A 21,113-nucleotide genomic window follows, 5' to 3' on the forward strand; every position below is an offset into this window, starting at 1 on the left:
TAAGTTCACTAAAATTGAAATAAAATCTTTATTTTCTTTAAAATTCAAACTAGTTATTTTGCCTATGGACTATGAACAAACCCAAGTCCAAACTGCCAAAATATCTGGAATTACTTCTTATCCATATCTAAATGGCATGCAATCTTTAGAGAGATTTAGTAAGGAGACATAAGAAACACCTGTATACAGCAACTCCAAGTCATATGTATTATTTTAGTGAACAGTAGAAGATAGCAAGGTAGTAGAAAAATACAATTTGTAGCCTTCAGTTAACTTCTTTATAATATTTTTACCCAAAGTAACACTTTCTGAGATTATTACTTAGGTTATCACTTTTCTTCTTTTTATACAGAACATCCTTAAAACTGTATCATTTTAAATAGCCTCAATAGTATTTAAGGAAAATATTTTATCATTAATTGTGGAATATAAATTTCATACCTATGTTAGGGTGATTCAATATCTTCATTATTCGTACTTCTCGAAACAACTGTGAAAGGAAACAGGAAACATTTCTGCTAAAAAAGAATACTCAACAGAGAACCAATCAAAACATCTATTTGAAGAAATTTATCTTCTTGTAAGACACTATAGGATTTATTTCACAATTCCAACTCTACTAAGACTTGGCTTCCAGGACAACGTTAACTAATTGAACTCAAATGGTTCTGTGTGTGTGTGTGAATATACCATATACAATAAAAAAAATTCAAATACTCATTACTAGGAATAAAAGAAAAATACTATGGAAATGAAACTAAATGTACATTCTTATGACTTTTATCCAAAAACAACGTTCTTAGGAGGTGGGGGGGCCTGACTCTTTATCTCTACTGGTTGATCACACTATAAGCAATTATGAATAAAGGTATATAAACCATTAAGCTTTTGTGTGGACATAAATTTTCAATTCACTTGGGTAAATATCAAAGAAGATGATTGCTGGGTGGTATAGTGGAGTAGGTTTAGTTTTATAAGAATCCAACAAACTACCCTCCAAACTGGCTGCACCATTTTGCATTCCCATCAGCAGCTGAGAGCTCCTGTTGTTTCACATCCTTGCCACCATTCAGTGTTGTCACTGTTCTGGATTTTCACCATTTTATAGGTGTGCAGGAAGCCCCAATAGCTCAAGAGGCAAATAATCCACCTGCAATGCAGGAGATGCAGGAGACTTTGGTTTGATCTGAGTCAGGAAGATCCCCTGGAGAAGGAAACAGCAACTCACTCCAGTATTCTTGTCTGGGAAATCCCATGGACAGAGGAGCCTGGCAGGTTATAGCTCATAGGGTCGCAGAGCTGGATGTGCCTGAGCACACACATGCAATGCAATGGGTGTGAAGTGATATCTGTTGTTTTAATTTATTCTAGTTAAAGCAATAATATACAGCCATCGGGTTCCTACATCTCAAAGATGTCTAGAATATATTGTTCTATGGATAGTTTCCTCTTCTTCAGGTGGATTTCTTTTTAAATTTATTGAAATATGGTTAATTTAAAAAGTCGTATTAGTTTCAGGTGTTCAGCAAAGTGATTCATATATGAACATATCCATATATGTTCATTTTTAGACTCTTTTCCATTATAGGTTATTACAGGATATTGACTACAGTCCCTGTGTTATACAGTCGGTCCTCGTTGGTTACCTATTTTATCCTTTAATAGTTTTTGACAAGGAGTGAGAAAAAAACAAAAACAAGCAACAGCATAAATGTGTGTATAAGCTGGGTATGTGCTGGCTTAAAGTGACAGGCAGCTATGGACAGAAGAGCAGCTGCTGCTGGAAGAAGTAATGATGGGGGTTTTAAGTGCTTAATTGACTTGGAACAATGAAGTGCCAGAATCATGCCCTGCCAATCACCCTTATTTCTAAAGAAACACTTAAATTGTCACCAGATTTGTCATTAACCTTCCAAACCTAGAGAATTTGGGTCAACTTAACAGGAGTAGCACATGGATTCAGTAAAGGTTTATGATGCTCTTCTTCATGATTCCCCATAATCCCTTCTTAAACTCTAATATTCCAGTTGGTTGCACAGAAGAGAGACTGGACAATGTCGAAGTCTTCTGCACCAGTCACTTGAGTCAAAGGGAGCAGAAGAGGGAGAGACAGTGAGTTCCTTACACATATGTGATTTTTTCACTCAGAACACATCCTTATTAGCAAAGACGCCAATCTTATCCATGCTTGCTCTTCCTTAGTAAAGGGGGAGAGAGAGAGGTGAGGGAGAAAGGAGAGCTGAACATTTAGACCAAGTTAAGAAGGTTACCCTGAGATGGAGAAATGTTGTAAAAATCACTGCACGCCTGTGTACTACAAGAGACACAGGAGATGTGGGTTCAATCCCTGGGTTGGGAAGAACCCCTGGAAAAGGAAATGGCAACCCACTAGTCAAAACTATGGTTTTTCCAGTAGTCATGTACAGATGTGATAGCTGGACCATAAAGAAGGCTGAGAACTGAAAAATTGATGCTTCTGAATGGTGGTGCTGGAGAAGACTCTTGAGAGTCCCTTGGACTGCAAGGAGATCCAACCAGTCCATTCTAAAGGAAATCAGTCCTAGGTGTTCATTGAAAGGACTGACGCTGAAGCAGAAGCACCAATACTTTGGCCACCTGATGTGAAGAACTGACTCATTGGAAGAGACCCTGATGCTGGGCAAGATTGAAGGTGGGAGGAGAAGGGAGCGACAGAGGATGAGATGGTTGGATGGAATTGCCGACTCGATGGACATGAGTTTGAACAAACTCCAGGAGACAGTTAAGGACGGGAAGGCCTAGCATGCTGCAGTACACGGGGTCTCAAAGAGTCAGACACGACAGAGTGACTGAACAACAACAACCAGTATTCTTGCCTGCAAAACGCCATGGACAGAGGAGTCTGGTGGGCTATACAGTCCATGAAGTTGCCAAGAGTCAAGATATGACTGAGCGAACTAAGCATCATATATCCAGGCCAAGTAAGGACAACAGAAGTCTGCCATTGTTTTAGACCAGCATTTATATGAGCTTTCCCACCTTTAAAAATTTCAGTGTGATTAAAACGCACATGAGAATTAACCAGGAAAAAAACAGAAGTTCATGAACATATTAAATAGTCCCACATTACTATTTGAGTTTCTGATTCTAATTTCTAGTCCTAATTTTCCTCTTGAAACTGTGACATCATGATGTTCCTAACATATACAAATTTAGCAGGAGAGCTCTGGATTCACTAATACCTTTCAAACTATTGGTTCAGCTTTTCTGTCGGCAGAGAACTAAGGCCAGGGTTTTAAGACTGTGTGTTGAATTAGAGAAGTAAGTGCTGAGCGAGGCTTGAGACGGATGGGTCTTCCATGACGGAAGGGCAGGCACTTCACTGTCTGGACTTTGTGACAGTTGTTCTAGTTGTTCAGAGGCTTCTGTGGTTTCCTCCTGGGTTCTTGACTGTTTTAGATAACGGAAGTTAGTGAACAAGCCTCAGTTCTGTGCAGAGGTATTCACTTTTCAGTTCAGTCCTTCCTGGTTAGAGGTAAGGATCAGGATTAGGCAAACTCCATTAGTGTTAATCAATACATATTTGTCTTATTTATTTCTTCTCTCAACTACTCTGTTCCTTCCAACCTCTTCCATTCCTTCTGCTTATTATTACTTTTTTTTTTTTTTTCCGAGAGACAAAATTTAATATATGCACACGGTTTTATATGGGGATGGTGGAAAAGTCTATTCTATTTATTAGTAGTCAAGTGGACATGGCTAAGACAATGGTCATCCTATTTATTCTCAAAGCATCATAGTCAGGGACCAGTCAAACTGCCATCATCATCTCTACCAGACCTGCTCACTGTGCTGTCCTGGGACCTGTCAATGTCAAAGGACTTCTTCATCATCTCTGTATTCTTGGGCAGATAGAGAAGAACTCTGGCCACGGAGAAATTGACAAAGGCAGTGGTCAACCTTGTTCCCCCCAAGGAGAGCTCTTCCAGGCTGTCATCAGAGTCACAGTATGCTGGGCTCATAAGAGGAGGCTGACATGCATATCTTCTTGGCCTTTTAACACAGCTTTCTTGGCCTTTCAGGTATTTTGCTCTGATTTGGGTTTGAGGAGGGGCAGAAGCCCTTCTTTGCCTTTACCTCAAACCTTGTAAAAATTCAACTGTATCTTTCACAGCAGTTTACTGGCCTATTAACGTGAAGTGTGGGTGCTGCTGTACCCTGTAGGTGATGTTCAGATCTAAGGGAAAGGGCTTTGTATACACCTTCTCAGAGACACCAGTCATTGAGGGATTTTATATACAATGTGCCTATATTAACAGAACCCTACAGATTAAACTCTCAGCTTTTTAATTTCTAGCATTACCATTTCATTCCTCTTTTACTTCAGACATTATTATTAGGACATCAAATATCTTATGAAGTTATTCCTAGTACCAGTATTAAAACACAGGCTAACTTAAGCTCTCCCCATGAAATACTTCAGAAAAAGAAATCTGAATATACTTAAATTAGTATATATTAGATGATTTCTAAATAAAAAACACAAAATGCTTAGTATTACTTCTAAACTTGACAACTTGTCATCAATTATTAAATGCAAAATAATAGGCTCTGCCACTTTGCCTAAATTTTACCTTCATATATGAATGATAACTTTTCTTTTTATGAACTGGTACTAATTTTATAGTGCTATAGTCTTTCCCAAGGGCTTGTATGGATACAACTGTGGGCTCAAGTTGCTGTTAAGTAAATACAATTATTTGAGACATCAAATCAAATAATTTCATAGAGAAGATACTAAACATTAAATAGATTAAATCTGAAAAAATGTCCAATCTCACTAGGCAGAAATCATGAAAATCAAAAGAAGATACCTTCCACGAGATTGGCAAAAATTAAGAAATCTGATAATATAAAGTGCTGACAACAATGTGGAGCAAAAGTAAATCTCATACAAAGTTAGCAGAAGTAGATATTGGTGTAGCCACTTAAGAGCAATTTGACATTATTTAATAAATTTGAGGATATGCATGCCCTTTAACCTTGCAATTCTACTTGGAGAGATATATACCCTTCTTTACTTCTTTAGAAAAATAAGTACACAACAATAAACATTGCTGCATTGTCTGTAACAGCAAAAACAAAAAGCTAACTAGGAAAAAAAAAAAAGGAAACACTAAAACAACAGGAACAATCTAAATATAAACAGAAAGATGGACTAACTGGTAGATATCTACTAAGAGAATGGGTAAACCAGCTTATTTGTACAATGGCATTAGTAACAGTGAAAATAAGTGAGCTAGACTATACACACTAACATGGATAAAACTGTAAGACAAGCTAAATGGAAACAAGTAAGCTGCAGAAGAATAAAAAGCTTAAAATAAATAATATATAGTATTTTATGTAAAGATACACATGTGAAAAATTTTTAAACAAATGAATGGGAATAAGAAAGACCAAATTCAGAATAGAAGTTATTTCTAGGTAGAAGGACAGGAATAGAGCCAAGAAATGACACACAGGGCTTCAACTGTATCTCTAGTTTTATCTTATAAAAAAAGATCAGAAAAAAAAAAAAAAGATCAGAAATGAAACATTTCAGCCCAATAAATAAATATCATGAGAAAGCAACTTTTTTTAAAATGGTAAAGATGTTTTGAAGTCTCCATCCAAAAATTAAAGATAGACTAGTGTACTATATCAACAAACTTCCCAACTTAGAAAAGCCAGGAGTATGACTCTTAAAATAACTGTGAAAATATTACATAGTTCTTGAGAATACAGAAATAGATGTACACTTTTCAGCCAAAAAAGTCTGAGAAATTAGAACAGAGGTCTTCAGAATCAGAGGCAGAAATACACGCATCAAAAGCAAAATCCAAATAGTACTATTCAAGCAAAACTAAAGCGATGTTTTATGAATAACTCTTGGTTCTGGGTGCTTAATTTTAAGAAGGGCAGGAGGATTTAACACCTGTTGTGGAGATAGGAAAGGTTTCCCTGAAGAAATTACTCTTAAGGCTGAAATGTGAGAAGTGAGCAAGAAGTGGAGATAGGAAAGGTTTCCCTGAAGAAATTACTCTTAAGGCTGAAGTGTGAGAAGTGAGCAAGAATTAAGTGAAGTGAAAATCGCTCCGTTGTATCTGACTCTTTGCAATCCCATGGACTGTAGTCCATGGAATTCTCCAGAACAGAATACTGGAGTGGGTAGCCTTTCCTAACCTCCAGGGATCCAACCCAGGGATCAAACCCAGGTCTCCAACATTGCAGGCAGATTCTTTACCAACTGAGCTATCAGGGAAGCCCAAAGGGAGTGGTAAAAGCTTAAGAACAGGGTGGGTGAAAAGCTGCAAAGGCCTGATGGCTGAAACAGTATGAATAGCACCAGATGAAAGAAAGGCAGCAGAATCAGAGGAGGAGGGGATGAGAAGAGTGGGGAGAAGCTAGGGAGAGTTGGGGGACCATGAGATGAAAAAAGAAGGTAGGATCTGAACACCATGTTAATGAACTTGATTTCCAAACTACAAAAAATGGAATGCCATCTAAAAGTTTAAACAGAAAGACAATATAATCAGACAGGTTCTGCATCCTTGATGACTTTTTAAAGGGTTTATATATGTGTGAGTGAGTGACTGAGTGTGTGTGGGGGAGGGTAGGGGGTGTTGGGGGGGATGCAAAGTGCAGAAAACCTAGGTGGAAAGCTACTGGGGTAGTCCAAGGAAGAGATAACAGCAGCGGTGTCGAGAGGATCGGGATGAGAAAGACATTTAAGAAATAAAATCAGATGTCCATCAGCCAATGAATAGATAAGAAAGCTATGGTACATATACACAATGGAGTATTACTCAGCCATTAAAAAGAATACATTTGAATCAGTTCTAATCAGGTGGATGAAACTGGAGCCTATTATACAAAGTGAAGTAAGCCAGAAGGAAAAACACCAATACAGTATACTAACGCATATATATGGAATTTAGAAAGATGGTAACAATAACCCTGTGTACGAGACAGCAAAAGAGACACTGATGTATAGAACAGTCTTATGGACTCTGTGGGAGAGGGAGAGGGTGGGAAGATTTGGGAGAATGGCATTGAAACATGTAAAATATCATGTATGAAACGAGATGCCAGTCCAGGTTCAATGCACGATACTGGATGCTTGGGGCTAGTGCACTGGGATGACCCAGAGGGATGGTATGGGGAGGGAGGAGGGAGGAGGGCTCAGGATGGGGAACACATGTATACCTGTGGTGGATTCATTTTGATATTTGGCAAAACTAATACACCTATGTAAAGTTTAAAAATAAAATAAAATTAAAAAAAAAAAAAGAAATAAAATCAGAACAATTCAAGGACTGAGATGGTGAGGAGGAGGGAGAGGGAGGAGCCAAGGATAGTTCTGAGGCTTCTGGCCTGCACAATTTGGGGACAGTGTCACTCACTGAGACAGGACACTGGAAGAGCAACAGGAGGGCAACATACTGAGCAGGCGGGGGGAGGTCATGAGTTCAGCTTTGGATATAAGTTTGGGTTATCTTTGAGGGATTACAAGCAAATGTAGGAGGGGTTCTGAGTTGAAGAAATAAATCTGTGTTTGCTTATAGGTGACCATTTAAACCAGAGTCACCCTTGAGACAGCCTTGGAAGAGAACACTGAGAGTCCTAGGACCATGCCTTGTGAAACTCCAACACTGAGCGGCAAACAAAAAGGAATATGACTCCATTTAAAGGAAAGAGAAAAGGGGGAGCCAAAAACACAGAGGAAAACATAAGGGAAATATAATCTTCATTCAATACATATTTGCTATATTAAGAATTAATTAATTAACACATGTATTGGACTCAATGACATGCAGCTTTAATCGTAAGGCAGTTTCCATTTCTAGCTTTACTTTTTTTTCCCCCTTATTTCTATTAAGTTTAAAAAATCCTAAATTATAATCACAGATTGACCAGTGAAAGGAACAAAGGAAATACTGGGAGGTATGTCAGAGACATTCAGATTAATTAGAGTACCCAACCTTACAAAAGCAGTTCTTTACAAAGCTTATGTACTGCTCTCAGACAGATTCTAGGCTATTGATCTAATCATACTAAAAAGTCAGAAGACTAGAAATTTCAATCTGAAGGATAATAGCAAATGGTTCTTAATATACTCTTTGGATATGCTTACTCTGGAAAGTAGTCTTCATATCTGGATGTAACATTTGTACGTTAAACCTGCCTATAATATGTTATTGAACTCTTTGTCCAATAACTGAAGGCTAAAACAGGGTTTAGAAAAGTCAGAGTTTTGGTCAGTGAACTCCCTGAAATACAGTTTGGTCTTTCCAAAAAGGAGTCGCCCCAGTGGTTCAGCAGTCAAGAATCCGCCTGCAAGGCAGGAGATGTGGGAGATGCGGGTCTGATCCCTGGATCACAAAGATCCCCTGGAGAAGGAAATGGCAACCCACTCCAATATTCTTGCCTAGGAAATTCCAGGGACAGAGAAGCCATCCAGGGGGTCGCCAAAGAGTTAGATACAACTTAGCGATTAAACAAGAGCAACTCTCCAAAAAATCTGGTTATCTTTAACATTTCAACTGTTGATATTTTAGTTAGACATTAACATTATTAGTATCACCTTTTAAAAGAAACTTGTTTAGAAACTAACACAATATTGTAAAGTAATTATCCTTCAATTAAAAATAAATTTAAAAAGAAACTTGTTTCAGTGTGAAAGATACACTTCCCAATTCACACTGTGGGCTACACAGACATCTCCCAATAGCCAAGATTTTATGATAGTCCCTGTTTCCAGCATTCCTTTAAAATCAAATCAAGGTCAGAGATATGTTACCAACCAAAAATTTCATGGAGAATGAAGCAGTGAGTGACTCGGCATTAGGTATGATCCTATGTATTCACACAGCAGTATCACTCCTTGCAGGTGTTTGAACTTATATATATAAATTCAGTAATGATTCAAAGACAACTTTTGCAGTCTACAACCAGCTTACTAAACACTAATTCTTCTCTTATGACTTAGGTTTTCATTTATCCACGAAAGAACTGGTCAAGACTTTTTCTTCAAATCATCTACACACATGGAAAGAACTGTACACAAGAAGTACTCAGCACGTAAGTGGTTTTTGCAGCTACGAAGTGACATATGTGAGAGAGCAAGCATATGTGAGAGTAATTGGTTTTCAGCCTATGTTCAACAGGGAGATTTGTTAAGGAGTATTGCCAAGGAGCTTCTGCTTTCTTCTTGATCCAAAATATTTGTCAATAATTATAGGATTGCCTTTAAAAGTTTGGTTTTTTGATTTGTTAAAAGAAATATAATTCTGAATTGCTCCCATGATTCTGTCTTCCTCTCTACTTTTACTGACCAAATTCATCAACATGATACAGATTATTTTGAAGATATTCTGGAAAACTTAACTACCTTACCAGAGAGGTCTCTGGGCTTCATCTGAAAACTCACTGAAGTATAAATGGCTTAGGTTACCATTTGACAATGTTTTTACACAACAGATAACACACTAGCAGTAAATGAATTATTCATTCAATAAGTTTGACTCCTAGATGTTAATTATCGAAACTTTTTATACTTGCCCTGCTTGTGCAGAATCACTGTCATAAGGATTCCTATTCTATGTAACTGGGATGCAGCACTTCTCATTATTAATGAGTTTTAGTAGTCTTGTTTCTGTTTTCATTGCAGGTTTTACTACTCAGCAGATGACTTCTGAACCACTGTGCTATTTTTGTGATTTTGAAATATAATAAAACACAGTAAAACAATAAAAGATGCAAATTAATCAGTAATATACAGAAGATAAACTGCACCCTGATGATTGTGAGCTGAGACAAACTAACAAAAACTTTGTCAATCTGTTATAAATTAATATGTCCAAGTTTCAAAACTTGGTGGAATTTCAGAGAAAACAACTAATCTTGCATTTCAAGTAAGTGAACTATGAATAAAACTGCTTCATCGTTCTGCTTTTTCTCCATCAGTTACAGGCTGCTTAAAAGATCCCCAGGGAATCACTAGTGTAGTTCATAGACCCTACTCTAAAAAACCACTAATACGTGAGGCGGGAGTCATACTTCAAAGAGGAACAAGTAAATATAACATCTATGCTAAACAGTCTTAAACTATGAAAACGTATTAAACTGGATTCCATTAACTTAAAATATGTAATACAAATAATACAAGATATTACGTGAGCAATGTTGAAACTAAAGATGCTAACAATTCCAAAGACCAAACTGTTTTTAAGAACTCTATATTTCAGAAGTTTGGAACAGGTAGGGTATCAAATGTAGATTACTTTCATCTATCACCAATGTTGGCAAAGGAAAGTAATATTCCCTATTAATATGCTATACAAAAAGGAATAAACAAGAAGGACCAGCTTAAATTCACATCAAGTTCAGAACAAGACTTAACCAAATACTTTTGGGTTGAGATGAGATTAAAATGAATCCTTACTGCAAATATGTGCTGTCATAATCTGCCTTTTAAGAAGCACACCTAAGGCACGGAAAGCCATTTTGCTATTTTTTTACTATTACTTGACTGTCAGTGCTAAGGGGGAAAAAATGATTAATTTTAATTCCGTGTTTTATATTTTTATTTCTTAGATATGACTGACTGGCATATGAGGTGCTCCTAGCATTCACTGAGTAAGGCCAAATGTTGAATATTCTACAATGCATGAAAACAAAGCAAGCCTTGATCTGTTCTTTCCTAAATCTTTTAACAAAAAGCGAAGCTATGAACATAAATAAAAATTATTCTGAGAACAACAAAATACACATGGTGTACTGGCTACATTTAGTAAATTTCAATCTTTGCTTTTATTTTCACAGATTTAAGAAAACAAAATTGCCATCATTTTTTATATGCCCGTTTGGAAAAGCAACCCTTTATCAGCAAGATTAGCAGAATTTAGCAGAATCTATAACAGAAATTACATCACCAAGTATATTTTTAATCTGAATAACAGTTCAGCTTCACGTCTGCATGTCTGCTGCATGTTTCAACAAGGGTGACTTTGGTTCCACAACTTTCTCTGGGCCCCTCTGGGAAAGACAGAGTGGGGGTCACACTGCCCTGCATCCAACAAGCACAACAGGCCTGGACTAGTTCTACATGTCACTCAAAATCACATAATTTACCAGAGTATCACACAGAGTAACCTCGGAAAAGAGAAAAGGCTAGCTGGGCCATGAACAGGGCCTCTGGGCTGTTATGCAGTCTCTGTGTTTTAAAGGGATTCCCAGGAGAGGGGTGGGCAAAAATTTGCCCCACTGTGGCTCTAACACAGGAAGAAACAGCATCTTTGGATAATTTGTCTGCCCAAGGAAGATGCCTTTTTATAACTCATACCACTAAGTCATGATTAGCTGAGAGACAGGTACTGGAAGTTTCTCCCAAAAAACATCCAACAAGGTATATATCACCTCACTCTCACAGAGAAAAAAAAAAATCCAGCAAACCTTTCATGTTCATACAGATGAGAAATACCAATACTATGAAAAGCTATACTGGTTGGCAAATTTAAAAGGAATCTCAGTAAGTAAAAAGACAGATCCAAATCTCTTAAGTAGAAATATATAAAATAAACTGAGTTATCTGGTACTGAGACAAGTGGAAAGTCTTGATTATCACTGACTCAAATTTTTCATTTAATGTTAGAATCACAACAGGTATAGTTATACACACCACACTAAAACTTTCTTATAGAATTCTGTTTTAGAAATCCAGTTATTTACACCACACTTACATATGTGACCACGATCCCATTATATTCTCATAAAAATAATAATGTACTTTATACATAATCACACATATATACCTTATATACTACACAGTGAGCTATATATAAACAACATATATGGCACAAATGCTAAAATATTTGCTTCATTTTCAAAGTACTAAAATGTGTATCTGAGAAAGTTTTCCCAAATAATTAATGAAGCAACATGAACCAGCTTTACTAAATTTACCAGGTCAATTCCCATTCTACTTGCTTTTTTTGGTCCCTATGCTGTTTTATGGAGAAGGAGATGGCACCCCACTCCAGTACTCTTGCCTGGAAAATCCCATGGATGGAGGAGCCTGGTAGGCTGTAGTCCGTGGGGTCGCTAAGAGTTGGACACGACTGAGCGACTTCATTTTCACTTTTCACTTTCTTGCATTGGAGAAGGAAATGGCTACTCACTCCAGTGTTCTTGCCTGGAGAATCCCAGGGACGGGGGAGCCTGGTGGGCTGCTGTCTATGGGGTCGCACAGAGTCGGACACAACTGAAGCGACTTAGCAGCAGCAGCAGCAGCATGCTGTTTTATATGTTCACCCTTTGAAGAAATGTTCATATCTTCTACTGTAAGTTAGCTTATAGTAACTTCTACTCTAAGTTAGCTTACAGTAACTTCTACAGTAATCTTCTACTGTAGTTTTTGTGGAGGAAGGAAGAGAAGCAACTGAAGCAATAGCAAACCCACCTATTGACAACAGTATCTCATAAGTTGATTAGAATGAAGCAGAATCCTAAGTACTTCAAAATATCTGATACAAAAAGTTTTATCCTACTGTATTAAAAGACATAAGTTCCTTTGACACGGTAAATGCATTTGAGGAGTAGATATTTTTCAAACATTTGATAAATACTTAAATACTAACAAATGTATATATTATGTTGATATCAAGTCTTTTCTTCATATACTGATGAAATGTAGAATTGTACCTAATGGGAAATTTAGAATAACTGATTCTACAAGTATCATATATTGATTATAAACCCATATTATAATTACTTACTATTAAAATAATTAAATACCTTTTGTAGACTGGTAGGATTTAGCTGAGTTTTGTCTATTATTTTCACAGCAACCTGAAAAAGAGAATTATTAAATTTTAATTAGAGAATACATACCTTAAAGAATAAAATTTATAAAGAAAACATCTTTTGTTTCATCCTAATTAGATATAGCTATACTGGGGGTTAACATAATTGGATGGTAAAGTTTTGATAACTAGACAGCCTTAGAATATATTCTATTGACCCAAGTCTGTAACCTATTTGATTCTAAGTCAGTGAAATTACACCTTTGTTAAGTTCTTCCAAGGTTCCCCTTTTAAAGTAAAAATCATTTGTACTTTAATATTTGACTCATGATCTTGATAAGTCATAATTATCAGAAGAGAGAGGCTTATAAACTTTTAGTAAGTTAAGTAATATGTGGGGAGAGAGACTGGACACCCAAACTTACAGCAAACTAACGAAACAGGTTTAAACATCCTCTAAATCTTTGTCTAATATAACCTGTGTCCTAATAGCTCCTGGAGTCAAAATAGAGAAGACTAAATTTAACCATAAGTGACAATAATATTATGTATAAAACAAAATGGAAACTTAGCAAAAATGTTTTATGACACATTTTTCATAATGTCCTAATTGGATCCAATCATGTAATGTAGAGTGTTAGATGTTTAACTATTTTGAGTCTTTAATATACAAATTATTAAATATATTATTATTAAACATATATTTTACTATGTAAATATACCTACTTTGAAACACACAGGATTTTAGAAACCTGATTCTCTTATTATCTGAGAAAAACATCTATAACACTTGCTCAATATAATCTCTAAATAGATTAAAAATTAGTGGCTAATTTCCTATGCATTTATACCTAATTTACTTCAAGTAGTAGTTTTTAGAATTTATTTTTTATTCAGGTAACAATGGCTTTTAACACTATGTAAGTTTCATGTGTACAACCTCAGATTTCTATTCCTATATACAGTACAGCTTAAGTAGTAATTAATAAGAAGTTATCCTAGCCCTGTTCCTGGGGTTGGGTAGCAAGGGTAATCTGAAATGTTTATGGAAATCATATAATGAAAAGACAGAAGGCTAAGAAAACCTCATGTGCAGCACATCTGATTTATAAGAGATGCTAATACGTATGGACAATTTTTCTGTGCTAGGTATAACTCTACCTATGTACATTTCATTCACACATACCCCAATGTTTACTATATTACAACTGTTAATTTATTTCCAGAATCAACTATAGGAAAGCTTTTTAGTAAGACTCTGGAGAGGTCCAAGTAAGTATTAAAAGGCATCGTGAAAACTTACCTCTCTACCGGTTAGTACATGCCTTGCCAATTTCACTTTGGCAAAATTTCCCTTCCCTATTGTCTTTTGTAAACGGTAATTTCCAATGTGAGGCTGTTCGTCTGTTGCTGACGTAATGGAGTTTCTACACCGAGGGATGTTCTGTCTGCTACTTGATTTGGTTGGCTGGATATGGGGTTCAGTATATCCATCCACAGATGTATGCTAAGAAAAAGGTTAGAAGATTTCATCATTAATTAAACTATATAATTAAAGGACAGTTCAAATAACACTACAAACAATTTTCATTAATAATTCATAACCTAGAGGGGTAGGATGGGGTAGGAGGTGGGAGGCAGGCTCCAAACAGAGGGGACATATATAAACCTATGGCTGATACATGTTGATGTATGGCAGAAACCAGCACAGTATTGTAATTATTCTTCAATTAAAAATAAAGAGGAAAAAATTAATTCATCTCTAATGAAAACAGATCGCACTACACCATTTCTGGGCATTCTGTTTGCAATTTCTACTTGACTTTAGTTCCCTTTGCCAGGGGGAATATAATCATTTAAAATGAAACGTTCTGCATAGCTTTAGACATATGCTTTTGCTTTTAAAAAGATATAAATGGTGAGATGGCCAGGAGCCCCACAGATGATTACTCTCCTAAGGGTGTTACCCGTGTAGGCTGAGATGCCAATCCAGATCCAGATTGCTTCCTTACAATGGTAGAATGTCTTCAGTACCAAGACAACTTCACGAGTACAGCTCTGTTTCTCTAAACCAGTCCAGCTACTTGTCCTGGTCACTCTTTCATTTGCTGGGCACATAACTTTGGCCACCTAACCAAGCCGTTTCCCACGACAGGTACACCTTTAATCAACTCCCTCTCAGCCCCTCACCCAGTTTCCCATGCCCAAGAAGGAGCCATCGACAGCCCTGCTGGATCCATGCCTTTACATCCACTGCCTTCTTCCTCCTTGCCGTTCTCAAGGCAGAGACGTCACTTTGTCTCAGCGTCTCACGCTGGCTCACAATCACAGTAATTGACCGTGTTACCCTGGGGCTCAGCACCTCAAGTCCCAGGTAAGGCTGCCTAAGGAACCCTGTTACCCCAGCTCTGAGTGTCCCTGCTCTTGGCTAGTTTTGTCTGTTTTCCGAAGTAAATGAAATTTGTAGCATTTTCTGTAAAAATGTAGAATTATGCATGACAAACATAACATCATTATCTGACATCTTAAAAATAGCTGAAGATGAGTACAACAAATTAACAAAAGAAGTGGGCAGCTTTATTTGCAAAGTAATTCAGACATACATGTTGTCCAAACTATACCACCAAAAGCATGTCTAAAAAATTATGATCAGAAATTTCTTAAAGGCAACTTTGAAGACGACTCCATTTACTAATTTCATCCAAAGCAGGACTCAAGATCATTTTTCTATTAGTTTTTACTTTTGATATTTTTTAAAAACTTGGCTCAGGAGTAAAGGATTTTCTGTGTCTCACACACACTTGCAGCCATTTTGAGTTAAGAGTCACGCTGGGGTATCTTCACAGCAAACTGTACTTCCATGTGATTCGATCCACTGCATTGTCATACACTCACTTCTTTGTGTCTGCCACCTTACCATGAGCAACTTGAGGACAGGCATGTTTTCTTCCCACTTTTATACACTTACCACACTGCAGAGTGCCAGAATATAGGAAAAGTTCAATGAACCAATAGTTCTCAAAGTGCTGTCCTTGGGCTAGCAACATCAGCATCATCTGGGAACATGCTAGAAATGCAAATTCTCTGACCCTGTTCCAGACCTACTGAACAGGAAACTCTGGGGGTGGAACCCAGTAAGGAGTATTTTAGCCAGTCCTCCAGGTGATTCTGATGCAGGCAAATTTGAAAACTACTGCAATAAATAATGTAAGTAGGCAGTAATCACAAAGTCACTGGTTCTTAGCGACTTTTCTATTATCTGAGCATAAACAAGAGATTTTAATTAAAATCATTTTCTCAGAGTCAACAGATCACTATAGTAATTCCTACTATTCCTAAATAGTACTTCTGTACCTGAACTTGTCCAGCAGGGACTATGGACTTCTTTATCATTCAAAATTGAGTTTTATCTCCTCCTCAACAAAGTGCTCTGTCTTTCACAAAGCAGAACTGATTACCCCTCTTTTTTGTTGCTATCTTTATATCCAGGAAAAATTTCTACTATTGGACTATCACACCATCTTCTTAAGTATTGGTCTATGGTCAATGTTCATTGTTAGACCTAAATCTCCCTAAACTCTAGAAATTAATATGGATTGCTAGTTAGTGTGTGCTCAGTCGTGTCCAACTCTTTGCGACCCCATGGACTGCACCATGCCAGAATTCTCTGTCCATCACCAACGCCTGGAGCTTACTCAAACTCATGTCCATCAAGTCAGTGATGCCATCCAACAATCCCATCCTCTGTCATCCCCTCCTCCTACCGCCTTCAATCTTTTCCAGCATCAGGGTCTTTTCAAATCAAATCAGTTCTTCACATCAGGTGGCCAAAGGATTAGAGTTTCAGCTTTAGCATCAGTCCTTCCAATGAATATTCAGGACTGATTTCCTTTAGGATTGACTGGTTGGATCTCCTTGCAGGCCAAGGGACTCTCAAGAGTCTTCTTCAACACCACAGTTCAAAAGCATCAAATCTTCGGCACTCAGCTTTCTTTATAGTCCAACTCTCACATCCATATATGACTACTGGAAAAACCAAAGCTTTGACTAGATACCCTTGGTTGGCAAAGTAATGTCTCTGCTTTTGAATATGCTGTCTAGGTTGGTCATAACTTTTCTTCCCAGGAGCAAGCGTCTTTGAATTTCATGGCTGCAGTCACCATCTGCAGTGATTTTGGAGCCCCCAAAACATAAAGTCTGACACTGTTTCCACTGTTTCCCCATCTATTTGCCATGAAGTGATGGAACTAGATGCCATGATCTTCATTTTCTGAATGTTGAGTTTTAAGCCAATTTTTTCACTCTCCTCTTTCAATTTCATCAAGAGGCTCTTTAGTTCTTCTTCACTTTCTGCCATAAGGGTGGTGTCATCGGCATATCTGAGGTTATTGATATTTATCCCAGCAATCTTGATTCCAGCTTGTGCTTCATCCAGTCCAGCATTTCTTTTGAGGTACTCTGGATATAAGTTAAATAAGCAGAGTGACAATATACAGCCTCAACGTACTCCTTTTCCTATCTGGAACCAGTCTGCTGTTCCATGTCCAGTTCTAACTGCTGCTTCTTAACTTGCATACAGATTTCTCAGCAGGCAGGTCAGGTGGTCTGGTATGCCCATCTCTTTCAGAATTCTCCACAGTTTGTTGTGATCCACACAGTCAAAGGCTTTGGCATAATCAACAAAGCAGAAATAGATGTTTTTCTGGAACTCTCTTGCTTTTTTGATGATCCACTGGATGTTGGCCATTTGATCTCTGGTTCCTCTGCTTTTTCTAAAACCAGCTTGAACATCTGGAGGTTGGTGGTACTACTGAAGCCTGGCTTGGAGAATTTTGGGCATTACTTTGCTGGCATGTGAGATGAGTGCAATTGTGTGGCAGTTTGAGCGTTCTTTGGCATTGCCTTTCTTTGGGAGTGGAATAAAAACTGATTATTTTTCAGTCTTGTGGCACTGCTGAGTTTTCCAAATTTGCTGACATATTGAGTGCAGCACTTTCACAGCATCATCTTTGAGGATCTGGAACAGCTCAACTGGAATTCTATCACCTCTAGTAGCTCTGTAGTGATGCTTCCTAAGGCCCACTTGACTTCTCATTCCAGGATGTCTGGCTTCTAGGTGAGTGATCACATCATCGTGGTTATCTGGGTCATGAAGATCTTTTTTGTACAGTTCTTCTGTGTATTCTTGTCACCTCTTCTTAGTATCTTCTGCTTCTGTTAGGTCCATCCCATTTCTGTTTTATCGAGCCCATCTTTGCATGAAATGTTCCCTTGGTATCTCTCATTTTCTTGAGGAGATCTCTAGTCTTTCCCATTTTGTTGTTTTCCTCTATTTCTTTGCACTGATTGCTGAGGAAGGCTTTCTTATCTCTCCTTGCTATTCTTTGGAATTTGGCATTCAAATAGGTAAATTCTTCCTTTTCTCCTTTGCCTTTTGCTTCTCTTCTATTCACAGCTAATTTGTAAGGCCTCCTCAGACAACTATTTTGCCTTTTTGCTTTTCTTTTTCTTGGGGATGATCTTGATTACTGCCTCCTGTACAATGTCACGAACCTCTGTCCATAATTCTTCAGGCAGTCTATCAGATCTAATCCCTTGAATCCATTCGTCACTTCCATTGTATAATTATAAGGGGTTAGATTTAGGTTATACTTGAATGGTCTAGTGGTTTTCCCTACTTTCTTCTAAGTCTGAATTTGGCAATGCACTCTCAAAAATGACAGATCTCTGTTCATTTCCAAGGCAAACCATTCAATATCCAGTAATCCAAGTCTATGTCCCAACCTGTAATGCTGAAGAAGTTGAAGTTGAACAGTTCTATGAAGACCTACAAGATCTAGAACTACTATCCAAAAAAATGTCCTTTTCATTATAGGGGACTGGAATACAAAAGTAAGAAGTCAAGAAACACCTGGAGTAACAAGCAAATTTGGCCTTGGAGTACAGAATGAAGCAGGGCAAAGGCTAATATAGTTTTGCCAAGAGAACATGCTGGTCACAGCAAACACCCTCTTCCAACAATATAAGAGAAGACTCTACAGATGGACATCACTAAATGGTCAATACCAAATATGGTGTTAGGCACAAAAAAAGACAAAACAAATACAAATCAGCCAAGTAAAGAAACTTATGTTCCCTGTGCTCCTGACACCTATACTTGGGATGACTTAAGAGGAATGATGTCTTGCTGTCCAGATCTCTTAACAGCAGAATGAGTTAAGATATTTGAGTTATATCTCAATGCTGGTTGCAGAGCATATTCTGACTATAAACCAAACTGGTAGACTGAATTATTAGCTCCAAATTTTGACATCCTTTGCCATGTAACTTTCCAATGTCCTCCTACTGAGGGCAGAATATAGTTTTACACTCTTTGGGCATCCAGTCATATGATTTGCTTTGGCCAATAAAATGAGTTCAAAATGGTGGTATAAGCCAGTCCCATATTAGTCATCAAGAGGCTCTGCTGTGTTTCAACTTGCTCTCTCACATTTCTGCCATCTCCATGAGAAGGGCATGTCCAGGTTGAACCAGAAGGAAGACGAGAAACACACTGAGCAGAGCCACTCCCAGCTGAGGTCAGATTAACTCAACAGATCCCCAGATAACCCCGTGACTCATAAGAAACAACATATGCTTGTGAGTTTGAACCACTGGGTGTTGGGATGACTTGTTACCGAGCAATACAATAGCTGATACATAAGAGCTACTTTCTAATTAAGAGGTCATAAAGGAAAAATGAATAATTAGGAGATTCTTATCAGACATGTTCAACTTTTAGCTAAGCTACCAACAAAAGAGAGGGCAGTATAATCAGTTCCCTAAGGAGAAACTCTCGATCAGGTAACTTATCAATATTTAGGGGCAGCATTCTTGACTGTTCTGTATATCCTCAACAAGAATGGTGAGACACAGAGGTCAGCAAAGTTTTCTATAAAAAGCTAGACAATAAATATTTCAGGTTTTGCAGACTCCACTGTCCCTGTTGGGTATTCATTTTTAAAGAAAATTTCTTAGCGCAGGGCCATATAAAAACATATCCAAAAGCTGCATTTGGCCTATAGGATGCAGTTGGCCAACCGCTACTGTAAAACGTCATGGTTTGAAAAGCAGGACTAAATTGCTTCTGGCCAATGCTACCAACAGAGAAGGAGATTCTAGGAAAATATAGGTATGGCAGTGTCTGTACTTAGAGAGGAGAGGAGGGGAGAGAGGGATCTTACAAAAATACTATTCTTTCTTATCCCACTCCTAGAATTGGAAAAGGTAATATATTCTCCAAAATCCTTTTTAAAAATGAGATCTCCTAACTTTCAACATTAAGCATGACCCTTTTTAGGAGCCATCCAACTTTCTCAGAATGCATTTAGAGGAGTCTTAAATTAGAAATTATAATGGAATATAAAGCACATTTTTTATATTATGATGCTAATTATAAAACACCCACCTAAACAAATATTCCTTCCCTCAAACCCCCATTTTTCCTTAGGAGTGCCATAGCACCACTCAGCAGCAGAATCTTTCCTTAAAGGAACTTTCTGAAGAGTAATTTGAGATAACTGATCTCACTCCATGCTGATCAATATATTAACTCTCAAACAGGAGGCCTAGAAAAAAATGTTTATCCAGCATGGGCTGAAGTCATGCTGTGCTGTGTGTGCTTAGTCACTCAACTGTGTCCAACTCTGATCCCATGGACTGTAGCCTGCCAGGATCCTCTGTCCACTGGGATTCTTCAGGCAAGAATACTGGAGTGGGCTGCCATGCCCTCGTCGGGCTGAAGTCATAGTTAAGTTTAATTAAGAACTGTCTCAGCTGTACAAGATATTATGCAAGCTCAATAATATAATGGCTATAAATTCTAGTCCCTCATCTTTAGCTGAAAATACAAATTCAGATTTTATTTTCTTTCTTCAAGTTGTCCACTCAATCCAGTAGACACTGAATTCCTTCATTTTTCTGCAGCAGTGGCAACATGAACCTAAATCTGGGCTTGAGATGTACTGTATTCAAAGTAATTACAGGTAGCGATTTCATTAGCTCTTCAAGAAACTAATCCCATGGATTATCAGACTTAGAATTCCTGAATAATAATAGAATTTTCCCTGCTTTCAATACCAACTGAAATGAAATTTTTCTACTCACTAGCTATGCATCCTTGGGCAAGTTGTTTAATCTTTATGTGCATGTTTCCTCCTCTATTAAAGGAACTAATAATAAAGCCTGCTGCTGCTGCTAAGTCACTTCAGTCATGTCTGACTCTGTTCGATCCCAGAGACGGCAGCCCAC

General features: G+C 37.6%; 1 protein-coding gene across 7 annotated transcripts in view; it reads right to left on the reverse strand.

Moving 5' to 3' along the window:
- Positions 1-21,113, reverse strand: part of MARK1 (microtubule affinity regulating kinase 1) — a 140,093-nt gene that overhangs the window by 44,132 nt on the left and 74,848 nt on the right. For 5 of the 7 annotated variants that reach the window (XR_011467316.1, XM_070385497.1, XM_070385495.1 and 2 more), the window contains exons 2-4: positions 14,128-14,331; positions 12,817-12,870; positions 442-490 (exon numbers count right to left, since the gene is read on the reverse strand). Coding sequence is in view for 6 of the 7 variants with exons in the window: in XM_070385497.1 (XP_070241598.1) it covers positions 442-490; positions 12,817-12,870; positions 14,128-14,331 (307 nt within the window). In the remaining variant the exon portion in view is untranslated. Of the gene's footprint in view, positions 1-441; positions 491-3,221; positions 3,505-12,816; positions 12,871-14,127; positions 14,332-21,113 lie in introns of those variants that run through there. The other 2 variants (XM_070385500.1, XM_070385499.1) reach the window with 2 other exon arrangements.

Source organism: Bos mutus, chromosome 16 (genome assembly GCF_027580195.1).
Source record: "Bos mutus isolate GX-2022 chromosome 16, NWIPB_WYAK_1.1, whole genome shotgun sequence".
Lineage (NCBI taxonomy): Eukaryota > Metazoa > Chordata > Mammalia > Artiodactyla > Bovidae > Bos > Bos mutus.